At 42.0% G+C, this 11724-nt stretch overlaps 1 protein-coding gene across 1 annotated transcript; it reads right to left on the bottom strand.

The window, feature by feature from the left end:
• Positions 1-4909: 4909 nt before the first annotated feature.
• Positions 4910-10673, bottom strand: ptgs2b (prostaglandin-endoperoxide synthase 2b). The gene is made up of 10 exons (XM_085138575.1): positions 10547-10673; positions 10224-10340; positions 9988-10131; positions 9709-9852; positions 9244-9425; positions 9074-9157; positions 8731-8977; positions 8125-8411; positions 7874-8021; positions 4910-7091 (listed from the first exon to the last, which is right to left on the bottom strand). The coding sequence occupies exons 1-10, from the start codon at positions 10641-10643 to the stop codon at positions 6679-6681; spliced, it is 1863 nt and encodes a 620-aa protein (XP_084994701.1). The 5' UTR covers positions 10644-10673; the 3' UTR covers positions 4910-6678.
• Between the last annotated feature and the right edge of the window lie 1051 nt (positions 10674-11724).

Below are 11724 nucleotides of genomic sequence, written 5' to 3'. Positions count from 1 at the left end.
CGAGAGTTGAAGCTCAGGTGTGAAATGTATAGTTTTTATTGGTTTTCAGCGTTATTTTGTTATCTGTCAAGAGATTTATTCAAAAGACACTTCTTCAGCTAAGAATCTAAAGGTAGAAACACACAGACGCTGCAGTTTTTACTTGCAAGGGCATGATCACAGAACGCTCACACCAGAGTGGGGGCCCTGTGATGTGCGCTTTGTACCTGCACTTGCCTTTTATTACAAAAGTAATACAACAGTGAATACGTCTATTCATTAACAGAGAAATGTTAGTATGTAGGGAGTGAAGATAAAAGTGGTTCAGGTGTGTGTGTAGGTTATTCTGAAGGACGTGGCCCCTCTTCTTGAAGATAAAAGCATCCAGCTCCCATCTTCCTGGCAGGAGTGAAATGATAACAGCTTGCTCAGCTATTATCACTGTGAGAAAGACTTTATAAAGCAAGTCTTGATTCCAACAACAGTCATAAAAGGGTCATTCTATAATAGGTCATATTGACTCTCTCTGTTCAAAGTCAGAGAGAGTCAATATGACTTAAGGGGAACAGATTTCTTTAAAAAAAACAAGATAAGGACAAATATAAAGCAGAGATGTGTTTCTGTTAGAGGAGTTAACCTGTGGAATAGTTATGACAGTGATTTAAAAAGGTGTAGTTCATTTTCCTTGTTTAAAAATATGTTTAAAAATAGAGTATTAGAAAAATATATATATCAAGAATGAAAAGAGCAAAAAAAACCCCAAACAAACAAAAAAAAAACCTCTTGATTCTTTTGCTTTGATGTAGTTACTTATCTAAGGTGGAAAGTTTTTGGGTTTTTTTGTTTGTTTGTTTTTCTTGTTTGTTTGTTTGTTTTGTTTTTGCTTTGTTTTATTATTTGCTTCGAGCCCTGTGTACAGGAGCTGTATGCAAAAAGATCTTTTGTTAAAAGGGCGTAATAAGCAAATGCTTCAGCCAATACCTTTTGATTAGCCTTGTCTCATGCTTTCTTGCTTTGTGGTAAATCTTTGTTCTGTCTTCACTGAGATATTTGAATGCTAATCAATAAAACATATCACTCACATATGCAAACTTATATATCACAAAAAGATTATACTGACTACTGAGTACAATTTTATATTGACATTATCGTTTTTATCGTTTACTCGGTTTTCCTGGGTCTTTTCACGTGTGTTATGAATAAATTTTATTTTTTTCGGTACCGGTACTAGTTTTAGTAGTAGTTTAGCCTTAAAGGCCGGTCCGTGGCACAAAAAAGGTTGGGGACCGCTGGTTTAAAGAACGTCTACGCCCCATCACGCTCTCCTAAAGTAACTGTCTATATCCTGGAATCTCCTCCATGCCCTTGAGACTGTGCTGGGAGACACAGTCTTCCTGCAATGGCACCTATTGATGTGCCATCCTGAGGAACCGGACTACCCATGCAACCTCCATAGGGTCCAAGTATCAGTTCGTGTTACCAGAATAAAGAAAACTAAAAAGTATAAAAGATCAACTTCTTTCCATTCTGGACGCATTAACTTCCTCAATCATTTATTTTGCTAGTTAAATTATTATTATTGTTTTTTTCAAAATTGTAGCAGTAATTGGTCAATCCTAATAAACCAAACAAAGCATTCTCAATGTGAACGTGATCAGGTATCGTGCGTTAGCAGCAGGTCTGTTCATACGAAAGTGTGTCGCAACAGTTCGTTCATCCAAGTGTGAGGTGGTGCGCATGCCAATTGTCAGATGAAAAGATAACCATTTAAATCTTCCTTGTGACAGCAAAGTTGCCTTAACAACAAGAAAAGATTTGTGTTTGTCATCGCGGAGACTCAACATTAGATGGAAGGAAATAACTTCTTCGTACCAGCATCTACGTGAGCCGGGTTAGGCAAAGCTTCAGCTGCAGTCACGCAGACTGTGATTAATAGTTTTGCTTCACTTGTTTTCCTCACACATCGTTCTCAGGTCATTAAGAACAATTGACACATTGTTTTAGACTTTGTTGTAGTAACACACTTTTTTCTTACGACACATTGGCAGTGAGAACTATAAAACGCATAAAGAATATAAACCATTAGATAATCTGATCAGGGATTAATCATTTCGGTCAAGTCATTTGGTTTCAGTGCCAGTGCCTCACGGGCCGAGGCAGCCTGCGCCAGCTCCCATTTGACCCCAGTCACTGCCACCTGCAGAGCATCACGTAACTCGGGTCCTGGTCACAGTCTCCACGCAGGGTCCGATTCCAGAGAGGTCCAGAATCGGTCAGAGAGAAAGCACTCTCCTAATCTTCTCCCGAATCAGGGCCCACGGCCCGCTCGTTCTCATTAAACTCACACAAAGCAAGATGCGTTCCCCTGCTCGATGTCGCAGATCGAGACCTGACCATGCCACACATTGTTGCACAATAGAGTGATAAAACTCCCCCTGACAATATTGGGGGAAACAACTAATATGCACACACAATCATGTCATTTTCATGCAGTGATGCTCCAAGTCCCTCTGACAGGGGACTCCTACGCCTCTCGCTTTGAAGTGCGGGACAAAGACTGTGCGATGGAGGACTAACTGCTCATGACATTCAGTTAAGGTGACAGCTGATGCACAAGAAGTTTTTGTTTTTTTAAAACTTTAATCACCCGGTGTGAGGGGAGAGAGCAAATGTGATTTTGTTGTCATTTGTGCGAAATACGTGAATGGATGAGAAAGTTTAGCTTGTCATTGTCTATGTTTAGAGAGGATGCTGCCCGGCGGTCTGACTCACCGCTCCATGCTGCCAGTCACGTCAACATTACTTCCACTATGTTTGTTTTGGACTGGATAACCTAAAAAAAACTCTTTTGTTCCACTGTAATACTGCCAGTCTGTACGACTGCGGCTAGGTTTACTGTATGCTTTTGAACTGAGTGCTAGTCCACGCACCACGTACAGTAAAACGACCGTTTTTTCCCTCTGAATCGATTCCTGGCATGTGTGTAACAACCATTGGAAAGTTTTAGGGATATTCAATTCAATTTCAATTTAATTTTATTTATATAGCGCCAAATCACAACAAATGTCGCCTCAAGGCGCTTCATAGGTACAGAGAAAAGCCCAACAATCATATGACCCCCTATGAGCAAGCACTTTGGCGACAGTGGGAAGGAAAAACTCCCTTTTAACAGGAAGAAACCTCCGGCAGAACCAGGCTCAGGGAGGGGCGGGGCCATCTGCTGTGATTGGTTGGGGTGAGAGAAGGAAGACAGGATAAAGACATGCTGTGGAAGAGAGACAGAGGTTAATAACAGATACGATTCAATACAGAGAGGTCTGTTAACACATAGTGAGTGAGAAAGGTGACTGGAAAGGAAAAACTCAATGCATCATGGGAATCCCCCGGCAGCCTACATCTATTGCAGCATAACTAAGGGAGGATTCAGGGTCACCTGGTCCAGCCCTAACTATATGCTTTAGCAAAAAGGAAAGTTTTAAGCCTAATCTTAAAAGTAGAGATAGTGTCTGTCTCCTGAATCCAAACTGGAAGCTGGTTCCACAGAAGAGGGGCCTGAAAACTGAAGGCTCTCCCTCCCATTCTACTTTTAAATACTCTAGGAACAACAAGTAGCCCTGCAGAGCGAGAGCGAAGTGCTCTAATAGGGTGATATGGTACTACAAGGTCATTAAGATAAGATGGGGCCTGATTATTTAAGACCTTGTATGTGAGGAGCAGGATTTTGAATTCAATTCTGGATTTAACAGGAAGCCAATGAAGGGAAGCCAAAACAGGAGAAATATGCTCTCTCTTTCTAGTCCCTGTCAGTACTCTTGCTGCAGCATTTTGGATTAACTGAAGGCTTTTCAGTGAGTTTTTTGGACATCCTGATAATAATGAATTGCAGTAGTCTAGCCTGGAAGTAATAAATGCATGAACTAGTTTTTCAGCGTCACTCTGAGACAGGATATTTCTAACTTTAGAGATGTTGCGCAAATGGAAGAACGCAGTCTTACATATTTGTTTAATATGTGCGTTGAAGGACATGTCCTGGTCAAAAATGACTCCAAGGTTCCTCACAGTGTTACTGGAGGCCAAGGTAATGCCATCCAGAGTAAGAATCTGCTTAGATACCATATTTCTAAGCTTTTCAGCGCCGAGTACAATGACCTCAGTTTTATCTGAGTTAAGAAGCAGAAAGTTAGTGGCCATCCAAGTCTTTATGTCTTTAAGACATTCCTGCAGTTTAACTAATTGGTGTGTGTTATCTGGCTTCATGGACAGATAGAGCTGGGTGGGATATGCATAATGCCTCAGCATACAGTCATCTCCTCACTTTCTTTTTACTACTAGTCATGCAGCCTGTGGAGTTCTAGCTTAAAATAATCTGAAACACCACATAGAAACTGTCACCTGGAAAAGATTTGTGTTACTCAAAAACACCCTTACATGCACTGGTGAAACTGTATTCTTTCAATGCAAAGCGGATCGTTTCAGTTGTAAAGCGATCTCACACGAAGCACGAGATCTTGCCAGGCTCCCTCACAGCACACAAGTATAGACTTGTTTTATTCTACAAAAGTGAAAACTCTTCAGCTACAAAGTGCACTCGAGAGAATAGCAGTCGCGCAGGGAATCTCGATTAAAGCTCAGACTTTATTCCATCAGTAGTATGTGAAATGTAAACTGTTGCTACGTTGCGCTTTCAGACCTGCAGATAAGAGAATGGGACTGCTGCTGTCAAGTTTGAATGTGAAGTTAATACTTAACTCAAGGTCACGCTCTCGCTTTCTTTGTTCAAAGAACATCCCAACTGGCAGCAGATGGCCCCGCCCCTCCCTGAGCCTGGTTCTGCTGGAGGTTTCTTCCTGTTAAAAGGGAGTTTTTCCTTCCCACTGTCGCCAAAGTGCTGCTCATAGGGGGTCATATGACTGTTGGGTTTTTCTCTGTATGTATTATTGTAGGGTCTACCTTACAATATAAAGCGCCTTGATGAGACTATTATGTGATTTGGTGCTGTATAAATTAAATTAAATTGTATAGAAAAGGCTTGATGTGAGATTTGGTTTGCTAATTAGACTGAGACGTTATATACCTAAACTTTATCCTTTCTAGTTTATTCACAGACGGGGATCTTTTTACCTCTGTGTCCAGCTGATTTACAGGAATGTATCCTGTAAATCGTTACATTGTATCGATTATTATAACGGACAGTTTCAGTAATTACATTACGCTGTGGGCTCTGCATCGTGGTTGTTTTTGTGAGTTCATTATCTCAGAGTTTTGTTCTTTGTTTATATATTTGTGTGCTTTATCAGTCATCCGGTCTCAGTCCAGCAGAGAACCTGTCCTCTATCAACAGTTCGGGCTAATGGTGGCAGCGTAATGATGTGGGAGATGTTTTCTTGACACACTTTGGCCCAGTAACACCAACCGAGCATCATTTAAATGTCACTAGGTCTGCAGCCATTTGAACACATTTGTTAGTTTTGTATCTTGTAGGAAGGAAGGAAAGTCCAACCCGGCCCTAGCAAAGCCTACTTAGAAAAAGCGGCCGCTGAGTGTGTAGAAAGAAACAACTTCTCAGAGTTACAGCCGTTTGCATTTCAGTCGGAGCATGTGAACTGATATGTGTGCGCTTTATGTTCAGATAACAGCGTCTTATCCTGCTGTCACAGCCAGTTCGGAGTTTATACAAGAACACAAAGCGACGTCATGAAAACAGCAACACAGACAGTTGATTTCTGAAGTATGACTTTCATCATTTATTCAGTTGAATACTCTGAGGACCATAAGCACACACTATTTTAAGCCTTTACAATCAGAATATTTGTTTGTTCTTTAAAAATACAAATAAAAAAAAAAATAGTGCAGATTCAACATACACTTGTCATTTCATATTACTCTGACTACTACAAAGATTGGTTGAAATAAAATCACTAAAACAATGTGAACTGAAGATCAATCAATCAATCAAAATTTTTTTATATAGCACATTTAAAAACAACAGTTTTGATCAAAATGCTTCACACATTAAAAAAAAGAAAAAAAGATAGTCACAATCAGTCTTTGTCACCACTGCACCGAAGCACTGCCCTTTAAAACTCTCATCACTGTTTATTACTGGGATACAACTATGGGAACATAAACGGAGAGGCAGCAGGTAATCCACGGAAACATTTAACTGTAGCTTATTGTTTTAATAAAACTGTAAACTGACCTTCAAGTATTAATTTGCAGTGCCTGAGGTTGTCAGTATAAGAAGACAGTGTACAAATACAAATTACTGTCATTTGTCAATACAAATTACTGACTCTGATTTCAATCACAAATATAAAAATTTGTTCCACTTGTTCTGGTTTAATTTTGCTGTATAAATATATAAAATAAATATACAAATAAATACATAAATAAACTCAAATAAAGGGCGATCGTGGCTCAAGAGTTGGCAGTTCACCTTGTAATCAGAAGGTTGCCAGAGGGTTGGTGGTCAGAGGGCCCGGAGGCGCCAGTGTTCGGCAGCCTCGCCTCTGTCAGTGTGCCCCAGGGTGGCTGTGGCTACAACGTAGCTTGCCATTGCCAGTGTGTGAATGTGTGAATGACTGAATGTAGTGTAAAGCGCTTTGGGGTCCTTAGGGACTGAGTAAAGCGCTATACAAATACAGGCCATGTACCATTTCTTGTGTTTTTTAAAAACAACAACAACACGCTTAAATACAATTAGAGCTCAGTAGTTCTTTCTTTCAAAATAATGGTGGGGTTGATGTCGCTGCCCTGCGACTGCGACGTGCTTGAGTTGATGATCATGGGCCCGGTCTCTTTAACATCGGGCACATGAAAGGACGCCACGGGGCAGGGACCCCGCACGTTATTGCACACCAGCTTCTGGAGCGAGGCGGTGTTGACCATGTCGAAGCCGACCGTGCCTCCGAAGGTGCTCGGCTTCCAGTACTCCGGGGAGCAGATGGGATTTCCCATTAGGCCCTTGAGGGAGAAAGGAGCCCCCATCTCCACCATTGTTTCCCCAAAGATGCTGTTATGTCTGGGCTTCTCCACCATCAGGCCTGGGTAGAACTCCACAGCATCCACGTGCCCGTACAGCTCCTCCAGCACCGCAGCCATTTCTTTCTCCCCTGAATAACGCAAACAAGGAAATGGTTTTGGTCAGTAACACAATCTGGCGTCCTTCCCACTGGCTCGCTCACTGCGATTTGACAGATTTCCTATGCCTTTACTTCCTGATTTTTATCTTTCCACTAGCATGCACGCCATTTCACTTATACAGCAAGTCAAAGTTAGTTTTTAATCGACATTCACCTCTTGAAAAGTTTAAATCTTCCTCTTTAAAGTAGCGGGACTCCCTGTGTCTGTTTATATCTCGCCTGCAGTCATGACAGTCTGCTTACTCTACCTTAAGATGAAATGACCATCTGGTTCTCACAGTCATGGAAATAAATACCCAACCTTCAAAACTGCCAGCAGCTGCTTAGGGACTCTGAGGCATTTCCTCAATATCAGGTAAACTAATGCATAAACCGTATTGTGCAGCTGCGGGTTTTTCAGTCACACTTTGTGAAAATAAGAACCAGCGCATTGCAAAGATATTAATCTAGCAATAGCTAAGCCTGAGACAGCAATTACAAGCAGCAGATGGCCCCGCCCCTCCCTGAGCCTGGTTCTGCCGGAGGTTTCTTCCTGTTAAAAGGGAGTTTTTCCTTCCCACTGTCGCCAAAATGCTCATAGGGGGTCATATGATTGTTGGGTTTTTCTCTGTATCTATGAAGCGACTTGAGGCGACTTTTGTTGTGATTTGGCGCTATATAAATAAAATTGAATTGAATTGAATTGAAAAGAACCTGTTTTTGTCACATTTTCAGCAAACAGGTATTTTCAAGAAGTGCTGAATTTGTCTCACCTGTCAGGTCTTCGAAAGACGTGTAGGGCTTCATGGAGAATCGTTTCCTGTAGGCGTTGAGGGACTGGTAACGCATTTGTCTGCTGTTCTCTATGGACTTAATGGCCACATACATGATGGGTCCGGGGACATTTCGACCACCAGCAACCTAAATTACAAAACAAATAAATTTCAATTCTGCATCCTTAGAGCAACACTGGTCTTGTATGTTTCAGTCTAACTGCTGCTGCGCGAGCTTAAAGAGTTCTTACCCGTCCCGCAATCTGATTGGTGAACGACTCCACCAGGTTGCTGATGCCGTGCTCGGTCACGACGGAGGTGTTGAAGACAAACTGCTTGTAGCTGTAATCTGTCTCCTCGATGTGGAAACTATCGGGCATCAGAGGGTGCCAGTGGTAAAGGGTGTTGAACTCAGACGCGATGCGGTTCTGGTACTGGAAGCGCTGGTTAAAGAGCAGCTCGGGGTCAAACTTGAGTTTGAAGTGATAGCCGCTCAGATGCTGCACGTAGTCCTCGATCACGATTTTGATGGTCTCACCTGTTAGATGAGAAATGTGACGGTTTATATAATGAAGACAGTCTCTGCTTTAAAATAAATCGTGCTTATTGATGCTTCATTTGCATGTCTGGAGCGTGGGTAAGCACAAAATGAGAGGAAAACATTTCCTCTTTCTGATGTTTACAAGAAATTCTCAAGTCTTTCAGTAAATCAAGTTCCTGAAATGAAATGCTCCACTGTGACAGGGTCACTGGGAGGTGAATAAGAAGTGTGACTTCTGTTAACAATATGATTATTAGCTTTTTAATAAAAAATCCCAACTACGTTACAGCTGGTATCTGGACTTCTTTTGTCGTACCGATTAGGATGAGCCGTGTGGTCTGGAAGAGTCTTTCGTCATCCCAGTGTGGGTGGACCTCTTTCAGCACATCGCACACACGGTTGTGTTCGCGGAGCCATATGGTGGCGTACATCATCAGACCAGGGACCAGGCCAAATGCCTCGTGGCCGACGGCGAAGCGGTGAGAATCTGGGACGTGAGAGGGGTAATGCATCGCGACGCCCACTTCCTTAACCGTAGGGGGGTACATCTCTCCATCGAGCATCTGCGGAGTTACGCAAAAGAGGAAACTGCTGTGAGAAACGCACATGAGCTGGTCTCTTTGGCTGCCTCGAGTGCAGCTATCTTTCCCCCCCCTTACCTGATATTTCAGCTTGCCATCCTCGAAGAGTCTCAGCTTGTGCTGCTTTTCCAGGTTTTCACCGTAGATGTGGTTGAGGTCCACCTGACAGCACAAGACACGCCAATTAAAACCGGGTCACATTAAAATGAGTTTGCTTTTCAAAAACCGGGATCTTCGGCCCCACTTACCCCATGACCCTTAGCAACAGTGAAAGCAGTTCCTCTCTTCATGTCAGATTTGAAGAACTGGTGGCTGAAGTGCTGGGCGAAGAAGGCAAACATCAAACTGGTGCCCTGCGGGTCTGGTATAAACTGTCTCCTCATTAAGAGCTTCTCAGCCAGAACTTTAACATCAGGTAGCTCCTTTTTGCCTGGAAGAATAAGAAGACTTCAATGAGCACATAACAGTATGACAGGAAAATCACAGCTCTTTGGGTCTGTTTTATACTTCTAACGCAAAAAATAACTTGATCTCTTTGGTTTGGGCTTGTAGGGGGAGGTTTTTCCATGTTGCCTCAGCCACTTTATAATTGATCTAAGAGGAAAGCTAATTCCAATGTGCGCGCTTCCTATGATGTAATTCGACAAAGACGGTTTTGTTCAGCATATTAAGAATCTAAGAAAACAGGTTCTCCAAAGGTAGAGTGTACTCACCTACTACTCCCATAGGGGTTGGGCAATCCTGCGGCACAGGTGGGAGGGAGCGCGTATAGTAGGAAAGGTTGGAATAGGCTTCCCAGCTCTTATAGCCGTAATCAGCATTATAAGTTGGAGGACTGTCAATCATGTTGGATCGGGCTAGAGAAAGGAAAGCCATATTAGTCCTTCGTTTAGTATAAACACTACAACAAGTTCCTGCGCAAATTGTTTAACGTGCTGTGAAAAACTTTCCAATCCACTTTTTCATTTTTGCCTTCGAGCAGCGAGACTTACATGTCAGCACATATCTCATGATGACATCCCGGAGGAATGAGATGCTGTTGACGATGTTCCAGAAACCCTTGAAGTGGGTCAGGATGTAGTGGACTGTGTTGGGTGCTGGCTTCAGAGACACTTTGATCCAGGTGAAGAACTCAGCTGTAAGAGACCAAGAGAGCACGTGAATCAAGCCATCAAGTCACCACCAGAGATGCACCTTCATTTTCGTTTCACTCCATGTTCACGCTTACGTGTTGTGCAGTTTTGCCCGTAGTACCCCGTGCGTGTGCAGTCACACTCGTATTTTTCTGAGGCCAGTGGTGTGCAGACACCCCTGTTCTGGCACGGCTCTGAGCAACATGGGTTAACTGTAACAGATAAGGTTGGACACTTACTATCTGTTTAATAAAAAATAATTATTCAGTTCTCAAGAAGACATCTTATTAGGCATCATCATCATCATAATAATAATAGAAAGAAATCACGACTTCTAAACTGTTGCTGTGATTTGTGCTGTGTCAATAAAATTAAATGGAAAAACTGTAAGAAATAATCTCCAGTTTTCTCAGCTTACCAGCTTCACCGACGAGAAAGCACAGGGCCAACAGGAAAAGCGGCACGGCGAGTTTGTTCATGCTGCGGAGACTTTGTGAGATCCACGTTTGTTTCATGTCTGCAACTCCCTCTGGCGCACGACGACGCTGAAATTAATAAAGTCCACAGCGAGGTTGAGCTTTTATTTGTGTGGAGGTGGGGTGGGGGTGGGGGTGGGGTGGGGGGGCGGTGCTTCCTCCTTCCGCTCCTATCACCCTCACTCCCTTACTCCCACCCACCCTGTGACAAAGTGAGCAGCTTTTATGAATCACCTGCTTTGCGAGTGTCTTTATGACTCCGGGTAACTCTACCTACATTAGAATCGTTTCCGTCCTTTTTGGCCACTTAAAATATCTTTATAAAACCAATATGTTATACGTGTTGTAATTTCTGATGCACTCTTGGCCACATCACTCTTTAAAAGACGTTTTTAATGTCAATGAGACGTTTTAGCCGGATCAAAGTGATTGCAGAAAACATTATTTTTGCGTCAAAATAACTTTATATCCTTCATGAGTTACGTTTGACGCCTGTTTCACAGATTATAGGACAACAAGTAACAAGTAGACAATCTTTTTTTTTTTCATTCTTTTATTTTAAAGGAAATACCAGAAATCATTTTTGGGAGAAACAAGCTTTCTTATCCACAGAATATTTTTTTTCTATTCTCACTCCTTCAGCGCTACAGCGGTAATTAACTAACTGTATGCGTCTTGTGTTTTTGTTTGTTTTTTGTCCCCATAAAAACCGGAAGCTGTGATTTTAATTAATGTCTAATAATATTTACTGGTTTACACAACGTATTACCACGACGGGGTGGGGGGGGGGGGGGGGGGGGGTGGGGGTTAATATCTATAGCCTCTATAAATGTATGAACAAACATGGAGAAATGATAAGTACAAATACTCGAGTACTCTTTGATTGATAAAAAATTACAATTTTGTGAATCATCTCCGGAGAGATTCACAAACTTGTAATTTTTTTTTTTAAAAGTTTAAAGAAAATTTAAAAAAGTGAACATATAAAACTATTTTTTTTTCCTTGAATTGAATTTCACTGAATTAAATGAATCATCTCTTGAATCAGTAAATAGTCACGTGGCTCAAAGCACATCTTCGGATAAATGTAAAAGACAGAAAAATTAAAGTTGGTCTCTTT

This window comes from Neolamprologus multifasciatus, chromosome 17 (assembly GCF_963576455.1).
Source record: "Neolamprologus multifasciatus chromosome 17, fNeoMul1.2, whole genome shotgun sequence".
Classification (NCBI taxonomy): domain Eukaryota; kingdom Metazoa; phylum Chordata; class Actinopteri; order Cichliformes; family Cichlidae; genus Neolamprologus; species Neolamprologus multifasciatus.
Note: the sequence above shows the minus strand (reverse complement) of the source record. Positions and strands in the feature narration are given on the sequence as shown.